Consider the following 22,709-nt stretch of genomic DNA (forward strand, 5'->3'; position numbering starts at 1 on the left):
GCTGGAGGGGCTGGTGGCTGTCAGGCCACTACAGATATGCTATATACATACATATGCACATACCTATCCCCTAACACAAGTAAACTTTGAATACAGAACAGAAAGAGGATAGTAGGTGGATGCTGTATGCAACAAAACTGTGGCTGAATCTGGATGTTCCGCTTTGGATACCACGAAGCCCTGTTCCAGAAGGTAGCAAGGAAAACTGTTTGCGAAGAGGATGTGTAGCATCCCAGACCATTCTTTGAACCCTGGTCAAGCAACACTTATATGCTATGTCCCAGAGTCCAAGGGTCTTCAAACTTGACAGTTTTAAGACTTGTGGACTTCAACTCCCAGAATTCCTGAGCTAACATGACTGGAGGAGGAATTCTGGGAGTTGAAGTCCACAAGTCTTAAAACTGTCAAGTTTGAAGGCCCCTGCGCCTAGACAGAAAGGAGTGAACTGCCAATAATCTTTTCTGCCACCGTCACAATGAGAGAAATAAACTGGGTTGATACTTCTGCTGCAACTGAGACCCAGGAGGGTTGTGTAAGAGGGAAGTGTCAGCTCTATTTGTGATGGAAAGCAGCATTGCAACAGGCACCATCGCTTACTCACTGGTGGGCAGTGTAACCATGTAATGAGGCATGGTTTCTGTCCGAACAGGTAGCAAGAAAAAGATTTTTTTTTAAAGTGACGCCAAGACAACAACATGCATAAATGATTCAGCGGTGGAGTTGCTCAAAGGATTCCAGTGAGTAAGCTGGAGTCTTTGAGGAAGTGAGAAGCTCACTGCAACAACAGGACAAAAGGAATCTCTTTAGAAGATAGGCTCAAGGATCTTTAGAAAATAGGATCTCAGCAGAGCTGAGCATCGGTGCCTATCCAGCAAAATGAAATTCAACCGTGAGAAAAGTAAGGTCTTACACGCAGGCAAGAAAAACCACATGCCCAAGCACAGGGAGACCTCAGCTTACAACCAAGAGTTGAGCCCCAAATTTATGATGCTAAGTGAGACATTTGTTAAGTGAGCTTTGGCCCATTTTATGACTTTTCTTGCCACGGTTGTTAAGTGAATCTCTTCAGTTCTTAAATTAGTAACACAGTTGTTCAGCGAATCTGGTTTCTCCACTGACTGTCAGGTTTCCAAGTGATGAAATCCATTAAAAAAAAAGCCAAAGTCTATATTCAAAAAAGACTTCTTTTATTTAGGAAAGCATCAAATTGGCAAAAATCCATGGTAATTCCTGATCTGACACAATCCGGAATTAACCCACAATATTAAAAGTTAGAAGCAACCCCCCAAAAGTCACATTCTCCAATAGAAGTAATTCAATGTTGCTTGATGTCATAAACCTCCACCTCAAGGGGTCTAAGCACGGACAGCTCATTTTCCCACAGGAAGAAGAATCACCTAGCCTAAACAACTGTCCTTATCTCCACTCCTCCCCCCTTAGGGATGTGGCAAACCCGAACCCCTTCCCCCCATGACTGCCACAGAGAGAGTAAGAAAAAGAATATATACTAAGCCTAACTAAAATGGCTACACTTATGTCAATTTCGGGCTTGACACTGACTTTGCTTGTCAGAAGGATGCAAAAGGGAATCACATGACATGGCAACCATCATAAATGGGATTCAATTGTCAACCACAGGGATGCTTCAATGGTCGTAAGTGTGAAAAATGGTATAAGTTTTCTCAGTGCCGGTATAATTTTGAACGGTCACTAAATGAACCATTGTAAGTCGAGGACTACCTGTGTGGAAAAGATGGTGTCTGACTCAACAGTAGTAACTGTGAGACGTCCTAGTGGGCAACCATTTAAATATGAGCCAGATGTGTGCTGCAGCTGTCAAAAAAAAAAAGCCAATGCAATCCTAGGCTGCATCAACTGAAGGATAGTATCAAGATCCCATGAAGTGTTAGCATCACTTTATACTGGTAAGACCACACTTGGAATATTGTGTCCAGTTTTGGTCCCCATGAGAGAAAAAAGATGTTCAATTTATACTATAAAGAGTGCAAAGAAGAGCAACTAAGATGAATAGGGAACTGGCACAGTGGTGGGATTCAATTTTTTTTACTACCGATTCTGTGGGCTTGGCTTGGTGGGCGTGGTGTGGCTTGGTGGGCATGGCAGGGGAAGGATACTGCAAAATCTCCATTCCCTCCCCACCCCACTCACCTGCTTTCCAGCTCCATTCTCCTGTGCAGGGCAACCAAAGAAGACCCAGCCCATCAGCTGGGACTCAATGGGAGGCTGAGAAGAGATGGGGTTGGCAGGGCCAGTCAGAGGTGGTATTTGCCGGTTCTCCGAACTACTCAAAATTTCTTCTACCGCTCCTCCAGAAGTGGATTCAGAACCTGTTGATGCACATGTGCATGCCTGCCAGCCCACTGGTCATACAGTCCAGTTCTGAATAGGCCACGGTCCAATAGTGGGCCATGGCCCAGTGGTTGGGGACCCTTGAACTAGGAGTTATATGTGGTCCATTGCCATATAGTTTGTATGGTTTTTATATACGGTATATATTTTGTATTGTTTTGTCCTTTCTATAAACCAAGTATAAAGGACAAACTATATAGCTTTTTCATTGTTGTAAGCAGTCAAAATCATGAATTTGAGATGAGCCTATAAACTGAGGTAATAAAAATAAAGAACAGACATGCTCAGACTGGTAGCATTAATAAATATAGGAAGAGTCTGAGCCAACTTCCATTTCCGAGACTGCAAAGCTTTCTGGGGAAAAGTGCCATTAAGATCTGTCTCGATAGAACAAAGTAATGTAGGATTGTGCTGCCAAGTTGCCTAAATAGAATCAGATTTGGAAGCAGGAGAGTTGACACCGGGACAAGGGAATTGGTGCCTCCTGCTGTCAAGATTGAAGATACTGTATTTATTGGAAAGGGATTACCAATACATTGGAGAGGCTCACATTCACCAAGAGGTCCACATTCACCAATAAAACGTTTTTGGTCCCCATGATATAGAAAATATTTGGGTCTCTTGAAAGAGTGCAGAGAAGAGCAACAAAGATGATGATGGGACTGAAGGCTAAACCATATGGAGAAAAGTTGCAGGGAATTGAGTGTATCTAGCTTAATGAAAAGAAGGACTAAGGTGATAGGGTACCAGTGATAGGATAGCAGAGAAGGAGGTGGCTGGATGGAGTCACTGAAGCAGTCGGCGTGAGCTTAAATGGACTCCAGAAGATGGTAGAGGACAGGAAGGTCTGGAGGAACATTGTCCATGGAGTCACGATGGGTCGGACACGACTTTGCAACTTACAACAACAGCAACAAGGTCCCTTCCAACTGCGTTAATTTGGTGTTCTGTTAAAGATACTCTGGAAAAGTGAATGGGTGACAAGTGGCTAGAATGGAGGGAAATGGGATGGACTTCAGGGTCCAAAAATACTTCTCTCTCAAGTATTACTTTTAGAGCTAAGGTAGAACTCCATAAGTTATATTTTCATGAGGGGACCTTGGTGCTCTCTGAGCTTGGTTGTTTTCTAGCAGATAATTCATTACTAGGTATCATTATCAGTGGTGGTTAGGTTCTCAGTCCATGCCCAATGTTTTTAAAAAAACGATATTGCTGTAGGAAAAACAGTTATACAACATTGAAAGCTTCCATGGAAACAGGGAATATGTCAGGAATGACAGAATAACAGAGCTGTTTTCAGGCCATTTTGGGGGCCATTTTCAGGCTTTTTCTGGGCTGTTTTCTGGGCCATTTCAGGCCGTTTTCCAGGCCATTTCAGGGCATTTTGGGGGCATTTTTGGCCCCAAAAATGGCCTGAAAAGGGGCTGAAAATGGCCCCAAAATGGCTGTTTTTCAGGCTGTTTTCTAGTGCTCCAGCACCCCAAAGACTAGAAACCAGAAGCACAGCTGTGCTCTGCGAGCCACCTCTGGCATGCGTGCCATAAGTCCCCCATCACGGCTATATACCATTCCTGACAAATGGCTGTCCTTCTTAGAAACCCAGTTGAACCCACATCTTCCGAAGGCTTAATTTTAATACATTTAAAGATAGATAGAAATTAATTTAATAGAAGGATTAATATTAATAATATTAGTAGAAGGATTAATTTTAACATATTTCATTAAGTCCTGTTTCCATATCTCTTTAATGAGGGGGGGTGGAATGTGTAAAAGACTGTCAAACAATCTGCCTATGTCAATATTAAGAGTATAGCAAGCTGGAGGAATTAAGTGGTATTAGTTCATTCAATTTTCATCCTCTAGGACGGATAGCAGTCTGCAGAAATAGGGCTTATACTTTCGCTATGTGGAAAGCATTGATTGTGAAAATATTAAAATGTATTTGCTTAATTACTCATTTCTCAGATTCCATAACATTTATTTGAGTCTCGTTTACTAATTCATCTAGAGAAGAAATTCATACCAAGTAGATCCTTTGCACTTTGCTCCTAGTGCATAGATTTTTCTGATTTACCTAAACTAGATGAATGCATAGAACAAAAACCGAGAAATGTTGAATTTATGATCCACTAGCTCAATACCCGTGCTTCACTACAAAACTACGTGATCGGACTTAGTTTTGGGGGAGGAAAATAAGGAGGAAAAAATTCTGCCTCTGCCTACCAGCATCCATCGGTATTCATCTGGCTAGTGTGTGAGAGAGTGGAGGGCTGTTTGGAAAGTGAAACAGTATTTGCTGTGTGAGCAAGAAGGAGACAGCAAGGAACCCGGATGTGGCTTAGCTCAACTGCAGTTGGAACAGATTTCTTTTCAGGTGGGGAGGGGGAGTAGAATGTTAATAATAATATACAAAATACTACTGCTCTGATGGTCATCTTGAAAAATCCTTTCTTAATGAGCACCCAGAGGCCAAGAGGAACATACGTGCCAAATTTCAAGTTTATATATATATATATATATATATATGCAAAGTCAGGATTTTAGAACATAGAATCATACATCTGGATGAGACTTCGGAGGTCTTCTAGTCCAACTTCTTGCTCAAGCTGAGATTATATATTACCCCCGACAAATGTCTTGAAAACCTCCAGTGATGGAGCACCCACAATTTCTGGAGATAAACCTTTCCAACTGGTCAATTGTTCTCAATGTCAGGAAATTTCTCCCTACTTCTAGGTTGGCTCCCTGTTTAACAAGATTCCAACCATGCCTTCTCAACCTGCCCTCTGGTACGAGCTGATCCAGCATTTCCCACTTCTCTTGACTGACTTTCACATCTTACTTGCCATACCCAAGCATAATTTTTTTTTATTAATTTCAAAGGTTGATCTGTCCTACAAAAGTATTTAATACGACTTCCTTCCATTGTTTCTTGCACACCATTAAAGAGGCTGATTTTCCTGATCACAGCATTGTGTTAAGGACTGGACGGAAGCAACAGCCTGCCTTTATCTTCCCTTTGAACGAACAAGAGTTCCTGCCTGGCTTGTACAGTTGGGAATAAATAGTCGGCAAGGCCAGTCCAATGTAGCCTCCTGCAGCCGAGTCAGCTCCGACCACAGAGAGGCTCATGGATGATGGACAACGGATTCTGGCATAAAGCAGAGGTATCTAAGCCGCCGTTCTTCAAAGAGACCACATGGCCAACGCTCCTTGCATTGAGTGTTGTCCAGTAGGTCAAGTCTAACTCCAGGATCTATGTGAGGAGGGAAGATCTTCAAGATGAATACTGGCTTAACATTATCATTCTGGTTTTATTCGAGGCAAACAATTCTTCCTGGAATAAGGATTGGGTAACAGCTATGTACTTTTAATGAAATACAATCTCAGTGAACAATGTGTTGGGTGGAGGGATCATTCCTGAGTTTTGGATAGGAGGAGAATCAGTAGAGTTTTGGATAGGAACAGAATCACTAGAATTTTGGATTTTGGATGAACCTCTAAAGCCTAGCCAATTGTTAGTCTTGCATTGGGTGTTCGATTCCTACTTGGCAGTCAAGTTCAACCAGATAGTCTCCTCCTTGGCCCTCCAATGGGATCTTTGTGAGGTTGCATTGATCTCAAAAGTAGTTTAGAACTTGTTCGGATTTGTGATTTCAAAAAAAAAAAAAAATGCTCCCTGAGACTTTGCCTTAATTTCTAGGACTCTTTTGACTGCTGTATTTAGAAACTGTTGGGATGACTACCAGCAATATTTCTATACAGGTTTCAAACTGTCTCAAACTCATAGGGGGAGTTGAATTGACTAGATGTAAATGCACATCAATGAAAGAGAAAAAAAAAACAATGGATATGATTTTGTACGGGAAGTTGAGCTGACAAGATGTAAATGTGTATGAATGAGAAGAGGAGAAAAAAAAAGCAATGGAATAGGATTTTGCTGGGCTAACATTCCATCTACCCTTCCTTGGAGCAAATCCAGTGTAATCCAACAACCACAGGATTGTGCTGAAAACTTGGGATTTTTCTCCTAATTCTTCTTCTTTTTTTCATTTTTAACAATTCTTCCATAGATGGTTGGATCCAGATTTTTACTCCTGCTGCTCTTAGCTCTGCCTGTATCAACGCTGGGTAAGAAGTCCACCATTTGCTATTATCGTGGCATTCTTGTTCAAACAACCAGCACGAACAGCACATGCTTTCTGCTCAGTGTGTAGTCACATTGCAAAATATTGCTGTCTGTTGGTGACTGTCAAGTCATTAGCATGTATTAACAATTTATACCCCCCCCCCACCAGAGATCTAAAGTTAAGGTTTATCCCTTGCAGTAACCTGGTACAAAGGATTGCAAGTAATTTGAATCCAAGCCTGGGCTATTGACTTTCCTAACCAAATTCGGGATTCTTCAGGCAAATCCTAGCAAACCATGTACCAGTTTAGAGTATATGAATGAAATTGGTGATTTCCTAACTTGATCCACTGTCAAGCCACAGGAGGAAAGGATCACTGCTGTTTTTCCTTCTTGGTCTCATTCCCAAATTCTCTAGGTTTTGCCAAAAGAAAATTTGGGGGCAGAAAGGAGAGCTACCTTGCTCCTTGGTTTTTCTCCTTTTTCTCTGCTGCAAATAGTTGTCGCGTTCAGTGAGAAAACTCTGCCCATCTCTTATTTTGACTTCATTTCACTGAGGGGTTGAGCAGGTGGGGCAGGCCATTTAGAGGGAAAAAAACGACTGGCTGTGTTGAGTTTCGATTTTCTAGTTTGAATGCCGAGTGTCACCGCTTTTGAAAACGGTAGAAGTTCATCGAATGTTTTATGCACATGGACATCCTACAGGGGTCTCCAACCTTGGCAACTTTAAGACTTGTGGACTGCAACTCCCAGATTTGATGGCTGAGGAATTCTTGGAATTGCAATCCACAAGTCTTAAAGTTGCCATGTTTGGAGACCCCTGTTCTACGTTAACCAGAGGTTGGTATTCAGCAGCTTCTGACCAGTTCTGGAGAACCGCTAGCGGAAATTTTGAGTAGTTCAGAGAACCAGCAAATCCCACCTCTGACCGGCCCCAGCCCCATCTCTTCTCTGCCTCCCATTGAGTCCCAGCTGATCGGCTGGGTCTTCTTTGGTTGCCCTGCACAGGAGAACGGAGCTGGAAAGCAGGTTAGTGAGGTGGGGATGAGAATGGAGATTTTGCAGTATCCTTCCCCAGGAGTGGGGAGGGAATGGAGATTTTACAGTATCCTTACCCTGCCATTCTCACCAAGCCATGCCCACCATGCCACATCATGCCCACCAAGCCAAACTCACAGAACTGGTAGTAAAAAGTTTTGAATCCCACCACTGACTTTAACTAATCATGATCTTACAGGGCAAAAAGACTTCTCTGCGCCATATGCACGCTGTAGCCTTTTTGGAGACGATCACATCCAAACCTTTGATGAACTGATGTATGATTTCGCCGGCGACTGCAGCTACCTGCTGGCTGGAGACTGTGAAAAGAGATCTTTCCTCTTGCTTGGTGAGTTTAAACTACGTTTTGATTATGCTGTGGAATGCCTCTTGGACATTGTCTGAAGTTCTCCACGTTTTTGGAAATTAGAAGAACAAGCATTTCAGCTAAATGTAAGGGAGCTTGCTTAGAAATGGAAGCCGTTCAACAAAATATGGAATGTAGAATAATAGGGTTGGAAGGGACCTTGGAGGACTTCTAGTCCAACCCCTGCTCAAGCAGAAGACCCTATACCAGGGGGTCTTCGAACTTGAGAGCTTTAGGGCTTCTGGACTTCAACTCCCAGAATTCCTCCTCCAGTCATGTTAGCTCAGGCATTCTGGGGGTTGAAATGCACACATCGTAAACTTGCCAAGTTTGAAGACCGTTGTTGCCCTATACTATCCCAGACAAATGACTGTCAAGTTTCTTCTTGAAAACATCCAATGATGGAGCCTCCACAGCTTCTGGAGGTAAGCTGTTCTCACTGATTCATTGTTCTCACTGATAGGAAATTGATCTTTAGTTCTAAGTTGGATTTTTCCTTGAGATCTTTCAGTCTTTTCTTCTTATCTTGTCCTCAGGTGTTTTGGAGAATAGGGTGACCCTGTCTTCTCTTTGATAGTCCCTCAGATACTGGAATGCTGTTATCAGATCACCCTAGTCCTTCTCTTTATTAGACTAGACATACCTTTTTAGATTAACAGAATTGGAAGGGATCTTGTAGGTCATCTAGTCCAACCCCCCACCCAAGCAGGAGACCCTACACCATTTCTGACAAATGGCAGTCCAATCTCTTCTTGAAAGTCTCAAATGATGAAGCTCCCACTACTCCCGAAGGCAACTTCTGTTCCATTGGTTGATTGCTCTCACTGTCAGAAAATTTATCCTTATTTCCAGGTTGAATCTCCCCTTGTTCAGTTTCCATCTATTATTCCTTGTCTGGATCTCAGGTGCCTTGGAAAATAGATTGATCCCTTCCTCTCTGGGGCAGCCCTTCAAATATTGAAAGACTGCTATCATGTTTCCCCTGGTCCTTCTCTTCACTAGACTAGCCATGCCCAGTTCCAGCAACCATTCTTCATATGTTTTAGCCTTCAGTCCCCTAATCATCCTGGTTGCTCTTCTCTGCATTTTTTCTAGAGTCTCAACATCTTTTTTTAATAATGTGGTGACCAAAACTGGATGCACTACTCTAGGTGTGGTCTTACTAAAGCTTTGTAGAGTGATATTAGTACCTAGTTCCCTCAATCATTCATTGTATGCTTTAGCCTCCAGACCCCTTATTACCATTGTTGCTCTTCTCTGTATTCTTTCTGGGGTCCCACTAGTGTTACGTTGATCCTACCCAACTCAAAACCTCCCAATAAATGGCTTGCACCAATCCTGTCATAGATAGCCAACCATCTCTCTCAATCCTGGGTTCTACCCTTCCCATGTCTTCTTACCTTCCTCCCATCCTAAATGGAAACATAAATCTGTCTCAACATCTTTTTTAAAAAAATCATACTGTCCAACTGGATCCTCCTTTACTAGAGATTTCAGACAGATTTTTGACATCTGTCTATCATGAATGGTGTGCCACTAGATTTCTTTTTTGTATTATCGGCGCACCAGGGGATGTGACTTTTGCAGATTTTTCCCATGATTCCACGAAATTACAAAAAAAGCCATTTTGTACTTCTGTTAAAAATGATGCATATTTTTTTTTAATTTGAACTTTTCTGCAAGCATTTTTCATTTGTTCCAGCTATCCATGTGAAAAAAGTACGGCCTTGAAGATTTTGCACGATTTTTGGAACTTAGCACCCTGAAGAGCTGTCATTATACTAAATATGAGCAATAAGAACAATTGCTTCTCATAATTTACCCATAATTGTTAGAAAGGAGAGCAAGCCAATGATTATTAGCAAAAATGCCACTAACCTTTTTTTGTTTGTTTGTTTCGTTTCAGGTGATTATCACAATGGAAAAAGAACCAGCCTTTCTCTGTACCTTGGAGAATATTTTGATATTCATGTGTTCTTAAATGGCACTGTGACTCAAGGGGAAAAAAGGTAAACATTTTGGTCACGTTGACATCAATGCAGGTAGTCCTCAACTTAGAACATTAATTTAGTGACCATTTGAAGTTACAATGACACTGAAAAAAGGAACTTGAACATTTTTCACACTTATGACCTTTGCACAGCAGCCTCATGATCAAGTGATCAAAATTCAGATGCTTGGCAACTGTTTCATACTTATGACCGTTGCTGTGTCCCAGGGTCATATAATCCCCTTTTGCAACCTTCGGACAATCAGAATCCATTTCAAAACTCTGTTCCTAACTTAACAACTGCAACAATTCACTTAGCAACTGTGGCAATATAAATTATGATAAAGACTATTGAGTTAACAGAAGCTTATATTACTCCCCACAGCAAAGAGAAGCAAAGAGATGGTCCAATGGATTCTTTTATCCAAAGAAGAAAATATACCTAACCTTATTTCTAGTCTGAAATTGCTTCTGGATTTTGTGCTTGCAATGAAAAAAAATACATGAAACTTTGATTTTGTTTTTTGTTAGCTAGATAGGCTTATTGTTATAGGAATGATTTGGACTTACTGTTGTGTAAAAGCAAAAAGCTGTGGTTGTAATGTTGTTATCTTCTACTGTGCTAAAGAGAGTCAGACATTGGTGCCTTTTTCTTTCTTGTGATGACCCGGGGTGTGGCACAAAAGCAGCAAAGTCACAAAAGTAGGTAAAGTCCCTTTAATACCTCCAACTTGGCCCCCAATGTCCAGTTATCATCGGCTGGAGAAAAAACTCTCCCAACAAGAGTCTTTAAAGGGAAGAAATTCAGTCAGAACCCAAAGTACATATAAATTATAAAGAAAAACCAACACAAACCACGCTGCAGCAATTAATGAGACAAGGCAGGATAAGGAATTAAAGACAACAAAAGATAACGAAACACACACAGTTGGGAGAATGCCAGAACCTAGATAAGACTTGACAAACAAAGACAATTCATGCTTTGCTTCCAGCAAGGTGCTGTGTGCAAACACCTTTTTTAAATCCTGTTTTCCCAGCTGCAGCTAATGAAGGGAACCAGGGCCCTTTTCTCACCCATAACCCTTGTAACTCACATTGCTCCCTTCTCTGTTCCTCCCTGTGTGCCCTAGGATGAAGAGTGGGTGTGCCTGGGTCTTCCTCTGAATGCCCAGCCAGACTGTGCCCTTCCCCAGTTTCTTCCACAGCCACTGGAGCCACACTCCCCCTCCCTGTCAGCTGCTCAACCTCCCCCTCAGAATCAGATTCCAACAGGGGCATGACATTTCTTTATCTCCCTTTACACTATATTTCTTTTATTTCTCTTCCCTTCCCCCACTTCTTAGGTTTCCACTACTATTTTTTTTTTAATTTTACTTTGTATTTTATATTTTGAAAAAACCAATAAAAGTCATACATGAAGAACAATGGGGGCAAGACAGGTCATAAAACAGGGCCAAATTTACTTGACAACTGTCTCATTTAGCAACAGAAATTTTGGGCTCAGTTGCGGTCCTAAGTCGAAGACTACCTGTATTCCAGAATCAAAAGTACCGTGTTCTATTCTGAGCCGAATACTAAGGGAATCTCTCCTTCCTCTTGTAAAAAAGGATTTTGGTACCCTATGCCTCAAACGGAGTCTTTCTGGAAAGGGAAGCTGGGTATTATAAGATGTCCGGCGAGGAACACGGCTTCGTGGTGAAGATTGACACCAATGGGAATATCCTTCTAAGCCTGCCAGAAAAACACTATAATAGGACATGTGGACTCTGTGGGAATTTCAACCGATTTGCCGAGGATGACTTCATGACCCAGGAAGGTAAATATTCAGTATGTACTGAATAATATATTTTGGTATTGCCTTTGTCATGCTGCTATTGGAGTCTGACTCCAAGGAGGAAGCCGAATAGCTGACAGGGAGCGGGAATGTGGTTCCGTTGGCTGTGGAGGAAACTGGGGAAGGGCAAAGTCCAGCTGGGTAGAGCAGTGGAGAGTTAGAACAAGGGAGAGGGAATTCAGAGGAAGATCCAGGCCCACCCCCTCTTTATCCTAGGGCACGCAGGGAGAAGAGAGCAACGTGGATTACCTGGCTTACGGGGGTAGGAAAGGGCCCTGATTCCCTTCATTAGCTGCAGCTGGGAACACAGTGTATAAAAAAAAAGGCAAGCTGCATGCAGCAGGTTGTTGGGAGTGAACGTGAATTTATCTTGTATCGTTGTGGCTTATCTGTGATCCTGGCATCTTCCCAACTGTGTGCGTTTTGCCGTGCCTTCAAGTCTGAAATTCTTGCTCCTGCCCTGCCAAACTAATTACTTCAGTTTGGCTTGTTTGGACTTTAAGTTAGTTTGTGTTTACCATATTTTGGACTTAATTATCTACAGTAAAAGGCTGTTCCTGGGAGAGTTTTTCTCCAGCCAGAAGCTAACCTGGACATTGGGGGCAAAGTTTGAGATGATAAAGGGATTCTTATTGAGTATCTGACTGTGTTGCCTTTGTGCCATGCCACGAGTCATCACAGCCTTCTTTCCTGTAATGTTTACTTGAAAGCTTCTAATATTCCTCACTCGGTTCTTCATTGTGTCTGGAGCTCATCACTTTGCAGGACATCTGTGTCAGCCTTGTGGGGTAAGCTAGATAAGAAACACAACTAGATGAGCTCATTCCACTTTACTGCGAAGCTACATTTGCATAATCTTGCAAGTAAGGAAGTACACTCACCCCTCCCCAGGTCTTCTTTACAGCCTAAGAAACTAGGGAGGGTCTCCTTTGAGCCTCTTCCTCACCTGTTCTGCAGCTTTGGGTTAGGCTGTCTGTTGTCTGATGGTTCCCTTGGCTGCCACTTTTCACCCGATCTCCAGCCCTTGCTTATTCATGGAGACCGAGTGGAACAAGTGGCCAGTTTTAAGTTTCTGGGTGTTACCCTAAAAGAGGACCTGACCTGGGGTGCTCACATTGCAGCCCTGGTCAAAAGAGCCCAGCAGAGATTATACTACATGAGACTTCTCAGGAAACAACAACTGAATGGAAAACTGCTGGTGACCTTCTACCGCTGCACCATAGAGAGTATCTTAACTCACTGCACCTCTGTATGGTTTGCCAATTGCACAGTGGCAGATAGGACAACACTCCAGAGGGTTAACGTCATTGCCCAGAAGATCATTGGTGCCCTCTCCCCACTTTGGAAGAGCTTTAGAGCTCCCACTGCCTTAAGAAAGTTCCAAACATTCTCAAAGATCCATCTCATCCTGGGCACCCTTTTTTTGAACTATTACCCTCTGGCAGATGATACAGGATAATAAAAACAAGCACAAATAGGCTGAAAAACAGCTTCTATCCCAGGGCAATAACTCTATTGAATTCTACTGTATAGTGCAATATTGGTGCAGTGTTGCAGGTTTTTGTTTCAATGTGTGGAGGGTGAAGGATATGTGTTTGTGTTTATTTTCATGGTCATAATGTGCACTGAAGATGGTGTTTGATTTAGTTGTACGAGGTGCAATGACAATAAACTAAACTAAACTAAATATGTTTCAGTTTCCAGTCCCCTAATCATTTTTGTTGCTCTTCTCTGCACTCTTTCCAGAGCTTCAACATATTTTTTGTATCGCGGTGACGAAAACTGGACACATTATCCCAAGTGTGGTTTTAGCAAGGCTGTACATAGCAGTACTAATACTTCATGTGATCTTGATACTATTCTTCTGTTGATGTAGCCTAGGATAAAATTGGCTTTTTTGGCAACTGCATCACACAGGAGGCTCATATATAAGTGGTTGTACACTAGGACTCCTAAATCCTTGTCACAGCTACTACTGTTGAGCCAAGTGCCATCTATTCTATGCCTGTGTATTTGATTTTCCTTGCCGAAGTGTATGGCCACTTACTTTTCTTGCCACTGAATTGCATTTTGTTGGATAGGGCTGAGTGTTGAAGTCTGTCAAGATCCTTCTATCTTCTAAAGCAGGGGTCTCCAACCTTGGCAACTTTAAGACTTGTGGACTTCAACTCCCAGAATTCCTCAGCCAGCAAAGCAAAGCTGGCTGAGGAATTCTGGGAGTTGAAGTCCACAAGTCTTAAAGTTGCCAAGGTTGGAGACCCCTGTTCTAAAGTGTTGGCTATTCCTCCTAGCTTAGTGCTGTCTGAAAATTTGATGAATTGCCCTTCTAAATCTTTTTTTAGATTTAAATCTTTCATTAAGATTCATTTAAATCTTTTATGAAGACGTTGAAGAGAACCAGGCCTAAAACAGAATCTTGGGGTACGCCTCATGACTATTAAACTTTAATGGCAGTTGTGAGCTCTCATGAATAAAAAAGATGACAAATGATAGGCTCAAGATCCAGATGCATCTTGACAGACTTGAACACTGGGCCCACTCTAACAAAATGAAATTCAATGTGGAGAAAAGTAAAGTCTTACACTTAGGCAAGAAAAACCAAAAATACACATATAGACTGGGTGAAAGTAGACTTAATAGCAGTAACTGTGAGAGGGATCTTGGAGTCTTAGTGGACAACTAATTAAACATGAGCCAACAGTGTGCAGCGGCAGCCAAAAAAGCCAATGCAATCTAAAGTTGCATTAACAGAAGGATACAATCAAGATTAAGGGAGGTACTAATACCACTCTTTAAAACCTTATCTAGAGTAGTGCATCCAGTTTTGGTCACCACACTACAAAAAAGATGTTGAAACTCTAGAAAGACCGCAGAGAAGAGCAACCAAGATGATTAAGGGACTGGATATACATATGATGAACGTTTACAGGAACTGGGCTTGGCTAGTCTAGTGAAGAGAAGGACCAGGGGAGACATGATAGCAGTCTTCCAATATTTGAGGGGCTGCCACAGAGAGGAAGGGGTCAAGCTATTCTCCAAGGCACCTGAAGGCCAGACAAGGAACAATGAATGGAAACTGATCAAGGAAGACATCCCACCTGGAAATAAGGAGGAATTTTCTGACAGTGAGAACAATCAACTAATGGAACAGAAGTTGCCTTTGAAAGTTGTGGGAGCTTCATCACTGGAGGCTTTCAAGAAGAGATTGAACTGCCATCTGTCAGAAGTGATATGAGATTTCCTGCTTGGGTGAGGGGTTGGTCTAGATGACCTACAAGATCCTCTTCCAACACTGTTAATCTGTTAAAGATATTGCTTGATCAGGATGGATTTCTTAGCCTGGTTTCTGCTGAACACTATGTGGCTGTAGAGATGTTTTCAGATCAGCTCGTTCGTTGCCTTTCTCTGAATACACTTTCTTATAGGGTGTGCAATCTCCCAAGCCCATTTCCCTCCAAGTTGATGGGTTTTTATTTTTCTAGTCGCTTTCTTTTTGGGAGAAACTACACAGGGCTCTCTGATGCAGATCTGGAGCTGCGTGTTCACAGCTTTGTTCTTCCAACTGGGAAAAAATTGCAATCTGCAATGCAAAAGCCAAAAAGAGTGTTTACTGCAAACGGCCTGCTGGAAAGCAAATGGCAGGCGATGAGGGAAACACCTCTTAGGGAAGCTTTTGTCCTGGGTGCAGCCAGGGCAGGAGTTGGGTTTGAGCCCACCACTGAAATGTGCCTTTAAACATCTCGTAACCTCTACTTGAGGTAGGGCTGGACAAAGTTGAAGAATTTTAATATATCTGATTTAAGCTCCAGGGCAGCTGCACAGAAAGAAAGAAAAAAAAAAACACGTACTGGAATAAAACATTGTGCAATTTGAAAACTTTTGGAAAGGGTCGGTACGTTAACAGCCAAATGTGGAACGGCACTTCTGGTTGTTTTGACTGATTTTATTTCAGCACAGATGATTCATTACACCTGGGAAATGTGTATTTCTATTTATTTATTTTTTTAAATGGAATGTTGACTCAGTTGAAGAGTGCTGCATTCGGGATTAGGAACTTTTCTAACAAGCTCAAAAGAAAAGAAAAGCAAGGAAGGAAGGACAAAAGTACAGGTAGACCTCAACTTACAAGAGTTCATTTAACGACTGTTCAAAGTTACAGCGGCACTGAAAAAAAAAGTGACTTAGGACTCCTTTTCACCCTAATGACCATTGCAGCATCCCCTTGGTCACGTGATCAAAAATTTGGGGACTTGGCAATTGGTTCATATTTATGACGGTCTCTTGGTCCTCTGGAATGCGGCCCCTCCCTCCTGGAAAGCCACAAAAGGTGACAATCAGGGCAAGCTGGTTGAGACCCTTCCCCTCATCTACTGTGTTTCCTTGAAAATAAGATCCTTTCTTATATTTTTTTTTGCCACCCAAAAAAGCACCAGGTCTTATTTTGGGGGGATGTCATCCACTGACTAACCTCACTTGCATGCATCACCCCTGGCCTCCTTTTCGCTGTCAGAGGCCTTCAGGAATTTCTTCTTCTGCTGCCAGCTAGGCTTCCTTGAAGGCTTCTGCAGCCGATAACAGAGCTCTGGATCGATCCTGAGCTTTGTTATCAAGCTACAGAGGCCTTCAGGGCAGCCTTGCCAGCCTTGCTGGCTGCAGAAGAAATGGGCCAGCAAAGCAGGTGTCGGGATGTGCGAGGGCTGGCTACAACTGTCCAAAGGTAAGTAGTAGGGCAGCTCCACTCCCCCTCCAACCCCACCCTAGCTTAATTTTTACCCATCCACTCTGGAGTGGCTGGGATCTTAATTAGGGCTTATTTTTGGAGGTAGGGCTTATATTGGGTGCACGTGTAAAAATCAAGCTAGGACTTACTTTCAGGGTAGGTCGTATTTTCGGGAAAACAGGGTACTTCTTGTCATTTGCTTCAATGGTCAAAGATGCAAAGACAGGATTCTCCAGCAATGTTTGCAAGGCGGGAACTATTTGACTTTTCCCTCCCCCGTGAGTCCTGAACTCCAGAGACTCAGTTTCCAAAGAAAACACGGAGCCCTCATTGGATGTCTCTTGGGACCTTCCTCAATGCCCTTAAAAGGTCCATCCCATCTGACATAAATTTTGGAATCCTTGGTGCTCTCTGAGCTTGTTGATTTCTTGCAGACGTTTCATCACCCGACTAGGTTGCTCTGCATCTACCAGAAAACAACAAGCTCAGACAGCACCAAGGATTCCAAAACTGAAGTCAGGTTGAAATAGGTTTGGGTGATGAAACATCTGCAAGGAAACAGACCATCTGAGAGAGCACCAAGGATCCTGCAACTCAGCCCTGATCTGCAAATATTCTCTTCCATTGGGGGCTTCAATTTTAGTCTTTATTCTTTTGATTTTAAAAAGAGGACATGCAAACGGTGGCCACCAAAGCATCTGAATTACCTTTGATTCTGAGCATGCTTCTGGATTCAAATCGACAGGCTTTGGGAGGCACCTTTGGCAAATAATAAAGGATGTTGGCAGATCAGGGTTTTGTCTGAAAGGTTTGCCAGTGTTTCAGCAAAAATAGAGGGACATTCTGGGTCTGGTTGTTGTTGTTAGTTGCAAAGTCGTGTCCGACCCATCACTACCTCATGGACAACGTTCCTCCAGGCCTTCCTGTCCTCTACCTTCCTCTGGAGTCCATTTAATCTCACGCCGACTGCTTCAGTGACTCCATTCAGCCACCTCATTCTCTGCTGTCCTCTTCTTTTTCACTCAATCATTCCCAGTAGTAGTCCTTCCTTCTCATGAGGTGGCCAAAGTCTTTGAGTTTCATCTTCAGGATCTGGCCTTCTAAAGAGCAGTCAGGGTTGGTCTCCTCTAGGACTGACCGGTTGGATCTCCTTGCAGTCCAAGGGACTCGCAGGAGTCTTCTCCAGCACCAGAGTTCAAAGGCCTCCATTCTTTGGCATTCAACTTTTCTTATGATCCAACTTTCACAGCCGTACATTGCAACTGGGAAAAACCATAGCCTTGACTCTATGCACTTTTGTTGGCAGGGTCTGGGTCTGGAGAGGATTGCAAAAGTAACCCTCACCCTTTAGTCTTCTAGGAAAGGGTTGCTACTCATTGTGAGAACCATTGTGTGAATAATCAGAGTGGCGGCAGCTCTGTTTGTGTGAATGCTCTAAAAACTCCGAATTTGCCCCCAGGTGCTAAAAGGTGGTGACTCCATATGTTTCTCCCCTTCAAGAATTGAGTCACTTTTCTGGTTTTTCTTCTTGAAAGGAAGGTCAGTGAATGAACGGCAATAAACACACTCGTATTATTTTTAGAAAGGAAATTTCCAGCTTGCTTTCTCATGGGAAAAAAATGTAGCCCGTGTAAAACATATTTAAAGCTTAATTGTTCTTTTTTTTTTTAAAAAAAAAAAGATAATTTAAGTAATTGCAGTATTTTTCCATATTTGTGATCAGATAGCAATAGGTTTCCCCGCTTCAGAAAGATAGGAACTAAATTCACAATTTGTTGCTGCTTCTTTTTTAAATAAGTTCTTCTTTTTTTCTAAGAAATGGTTCATGTTTCTGAGGTGGTCACTCCAGGTAGTACGACCACAATGGAGCCTGACATTTCTGTCGCTAAGAGAAACATTTGTTAGGTGAATTTTGCCCATTGTATGACCTTCCTTCCAGAGGTGGTGTTCAGCCAGGTTCTGACCAGTTCTGGAGAACCAATAGTGGAAACTTTGAGTAGTTTGGAGAACCAGCAAATACCACCTCTGACTGGCCCCGCCAACCCCATCTATTCTCTGCCTCCCATTGAGTCCCAGCTGATTGGCTGGGAGCGTGCAGTTCTGGGTCAGCCGAATAACTGGCTGAACGAGTGGATGGATCTTTATAGTTTCTGTAACTTTGAAGTTTTGGGATTTAATATTTTAAAGAGATTGATTAGGCTTTGGGTGCTGGGTTACAATGCAGATCTCTCTGTAACCCATTAAAAGTGTGTATTAACAAGGAAATTCTAATCAGGTTATCACCTACTGTTGCATTTTCTCTCCTGTCTGTTTCAGGGATATTGGAAGAGAACATCTACAGTTTTGCAAACTCCTGGGGGATGAGTAACCAGCAGAAGAAGTGCCAGAGAGTCATGCCTCCAAGCTACACATGCAATATTTCCTCAAAGGCTGCAGAGAAGGTTTGTGTAGCAGTGTAAGACTCAGAGTCCTCCCTTATTTGAAATAACAACCAGGGTGTTGGTGGTGGTGGTGGTGGGAGAATCTCCAGAAGATTTCAAAACAGGTAGTCCTCAACTTACAGCAGTTTGTTCAGTGACTGTCAAAGTTTCAGTGGCACTGAAAAAAAAGACTTCTGCTAAATAGAAGAGCCTCGGTGGCGCAGTGGTTAGAGTGTAGTACTGCAGGCCACTTCTGCTGACTGCTGGCTGCCTGCAATTTGGCAGTTTGAATCTCACCAGGCACAAGGTTGACTCAGCCTTGCCTTCCATCCTTCCAAGGTGGGTGAAAAGCACTGTAAAGCGGCATATAAATCTAAGTGCTATTGCTAAGTGCTAAGAAAGGAAGGGAGAAAGAGGAAGGAAAGAAAGAAAGAAGGAAGGAAGGAATGAGAAGAAAGGGGAGGAAGGGAGGGAGAGAGGAGAAGAAAGAGGAGGGAAGGAGAAATGGGATGGAGGGAGGGAAGGAAAGAAGGAAGATAGGGAATGGAGAAAGAGGGAGGGAAAAAAGGAGGAAGACATAGGAAGAGGGGCTGAGAGGAGGGAGGGAGAAGGAAGGAAACAAAGAGGGAGGGAGGGAAGAAGAAAGGAAGGAAGAGAAAAAAAGGAGGAAGAGCCCTGGTGGCACAGTGGTTAAAATGCAGTATTGCAGGCAAACTCTGCCCACTGCAAGTTCGATCTTGACCTGTTCAAGGTTGACTCAGCCTTCCATCCTTCCGAGGTGGGTAAAATGAGGACCCAGGTTTTTGGGGGCAAGATGTAAACCAACTAGGGCTGTAAATCACCATGAAGCAGTATATAAGTCTAAGTGCTATTGCTATTGCTAGTGCCTTGATTGAGGGCCATTTTGACTGGCTGTACTTCTGAGTTTTCTGAGGTCAGATTGACAATTCTATATTTTGGGGGGTGGGGTGTTTCCCCACTTGAAAATGCAAAGTAAACATGCTCCAGGGATCAATAACCAGGAGAGATTTGCAAGAAAGAGGAGCTGAAAGGCAGTCGTGTGATCGTTACAAACTTTATTAAATGTAAATACTTATGGGAATAAACCTGCAGTGCTCCTGGGAATAGACACTGGGTAAGTATGCCATGTTCTGCCATGGCATGTTGGTGCCAGCGGGCAGGATTTAAAGCTTTAATACCCAACACACTGAGCATTGATTAATTGTGGGTGTCAAGCAAACAATTAAAAATGTATGAGTAATTAGCCTATAAAATGCCTTCTCCTCAGTATCTCTGCACCTGACCTTAGTTCCATGTTTTTTCTCAGGCTGTGATAAGCACTTAATAGATGATAGAGATAGATAGATAGATAGATAGATAGATAGATAGATAGATAGATAGATAGATAGATAGATAGATAGATAGATAGACAGACAGTAGATAGAAATAGAGATAGACAAGGACAGACAGATGATAGAGAGAGAGAACGAGAGATAGATAGACAAAGAGACAGAGACAGATATAGATGATAGAAATAGATAGATAGAAATAGAGATAGATAGACAAAGACAGAGAGACAGATGATGTCTAGAAAGAGACATTTCTTTGATGAAACACACACACACAGAGAAATAGAGATAGATAGAGATAGACAAAGAGACATAGGCAGACAGATAGATAAAGAGGATAGATAGATAGAAATAGAAATAGATAGACAAAGACAGAGAGACAGATGATAGACAGACAGCGAGAGAGAAATAGAGATAGACAAAGAGACAGACATACAGATAAATATAGATGATAGAAATATAGAGATAGATAGATAGATAGATAGATAGATAGATAGATAGATAGATAGATAGATAGATAGATAGATACGGAGAGAGAGATACGGAGAGAGGGGGAAGGGAGAAATAGAGCTAGAGCTAGATAAAGAGACAGACAGACAGACAGACAGACAGACAGACAGACAGACAGATATAGTTGATATAGACCAGAGGTCTCCAAACTTGGCAACTTTAAGACTTGTGGACTTCAACTCCCAGAATTCTTCAGCCTGGCATATTGACTTTGCTTGTCAGAAGGTCACAAAAACTGATCACATGCCCCCGGGACACCACAGCTGTCAAAAATACATACATGCCAGTTACCGATCAGCCAGTCATGCCATTTTTTTTCAATGTTGTTGTAACTTTGAGTGAACGCCAAACAAATGATTGCAAGTCCAGGACCAACTATAACTGATTAGTCCAAGGATCTTCAAACTTGGCAAGTTTAAGACTTGTGGGGACTTCAACTCCCAGAATTCCTGAGCTAACATGACTGAAGGAGGAATTCTGGGAGTTGAAGTCCACAAGTCTTAAAGCTGTCAAGTGTGAAGACCCCTGGGCTAGACATACCCACAATAATTTCTGCCCCTGTTCATGGTTAGCCTCCAGTCTCCTAATCATCTTTGTTGCTCTTTCTGCACTCTTTCTAGACCAAGGGTCTTCAAGCTTGGCAAGTTTGAGACTTGTGGGGACTTCAACTCCCAGAATTCCTGAGCTAACATGACTGGAGGAGGAATTCTGGGAGTTGAAGTCCACAAGTCTTCAAGCTGTCAAGTTTGGAAGACCCCCTGGATCAGTCAGTATGACCATAGCCAAAATATAAAACAGGAATGAAATACAGGATCTAATTCTAGGGTAAAACGGATAAAAGGAAATACAGTAATAAAAAAGAAATGCAGTCAATGTGAAGAATCAACATACAAATAAATACAGGATGCCCCAGTCTGTTTGACATAACAAGATCTTAATTCCATGGCCTTCACTATCAACTTAGCAGTTCCGCTCACGATCTATAGATTAGATACAGGAAGAAATAGAACAATTTGTGCTTCTGATCTCAGTTGGCTGTTCTTTCAAGTAGTTGTGTTAAGCTTCAGAGTGGCATACAAATATTTGGATGGCTAGGCCTATGCATCTACTATGTTTTATACCAAAAGCCCACGTAGTGGTTAAATATGGTGCTAGGTTGAACTAGGTAATACGGGAGGGGGCCCCACTTTTTCCCTATTTTGAAGAAAAAGCATAATGATAGAATAGAATAGAATAGAATAGAATAGAATAGAATAGAATAGGTTGGAAAATATGGAATGGAATGGATTGGCTGCACTGCACTGAAGTGCACTGGAATAGAATAGAATCCTTCCAACTCTGTTATTCTGTTATCTTGAGAATAGAAAATATGGAATGAACTGAACTAGACTAGACTAGAATAGAATAGAAAATATGGACTGGAGTGGACTGGAGTAAAATAGAATAGAAAATATGGAATGGATTGGACTGCACTGCACTGCACTGCACAGAATAGAATAGAATAGAATAGAATAGAATAGAATAGAATAGAATAGAATAGAATAGAATAGAATAGAATGGATGGACGGCACTGCACTGCACTGGACTAGAATAGAATAGAAAATACAGACTGGACTGGACTAGAATAGGAACAGGAACAGGAACAGGAACAGGAACAGCATAGCATAGCATAGCCTAGCCTAGCATAGCATAGCATAGCATAGCATAGCATAGCATAGCATAGCATAGAATAGAATAGAATAGAAATAGAAATAGAAATAGAATTAGAACAGAATAAAATAGAAAATTTGGACTGGACTGGACTGGATTAGGCTAGAGTAGGACAGAACAGAACAGAATAAAACTTTATTGTCGATTTAAATGTACACTCATCAACATACATTAAAATGAAATTTCATTGCATTCGGCTGTCAAAAAGATAACCATTAGGAAAGCTAGAAACATTTCTCCTTCTCCTCTACAGGTCACTGTAGTTTCCTTGT

General features: G+C 42.2%; 1 protein-coding gene across 1 annotated transcript in view; it reads left to right on the forward strand.

Annotated features, from left to right (window-relative positions):
* The first annotated feature begins 5,342 nt into the window (after window positions 1–5,342).
* The window catches only part of VWF (von Willebrand factor), a 176,714-nt gene continuing 159,347 nt past the window's right edge, over window positions 5,343–22,709 (forward strand). Inside the window, exons 1-6 of the mRNA XM_026679287.2 lie at window positions 5,343–5,537; window positions 6,444–6,501; window positions 7,737–7,886; window positions 9,811–9,913; window positions 11,502–11,710; window positions 18,765–18,889. Coding sequence (XP_026535072.2) covers window positions 5,505–5,537; window positions 6,444–6,501; window positions 7,737–7,886; window positions 9,811–9,913; window positions 11,502–11,710; window positions 18,765–18,889 — 678 coding nt within the window. The 5' untranslated portion in view covers window positions 5,343–5,504. The remainder of the gene's footprint in view (window positions 5,538–6,443; window positions 6,502–7,736; window positions 7,887–9,810; window positions 9,914–11,501; window positions 11,711–18,764; window positions 18,890–22,709) is intronic.

The sequence above is a fragment of the Notechis scutatus genome, chromosome 6, assembly GCF_049901735.1.
Source record: "Notechis scutatus isolate UNSWTSFEM ecotype Mainland chromosome 6, rNotScu1.2, whole genome shotgun sequence".
Classification (NCBI taxonomy): Eukaryota; Metazoa; Chordata; class Lepidosauria; order Squamata; family Elapidae; genus Notechis; species Notechis scutatus.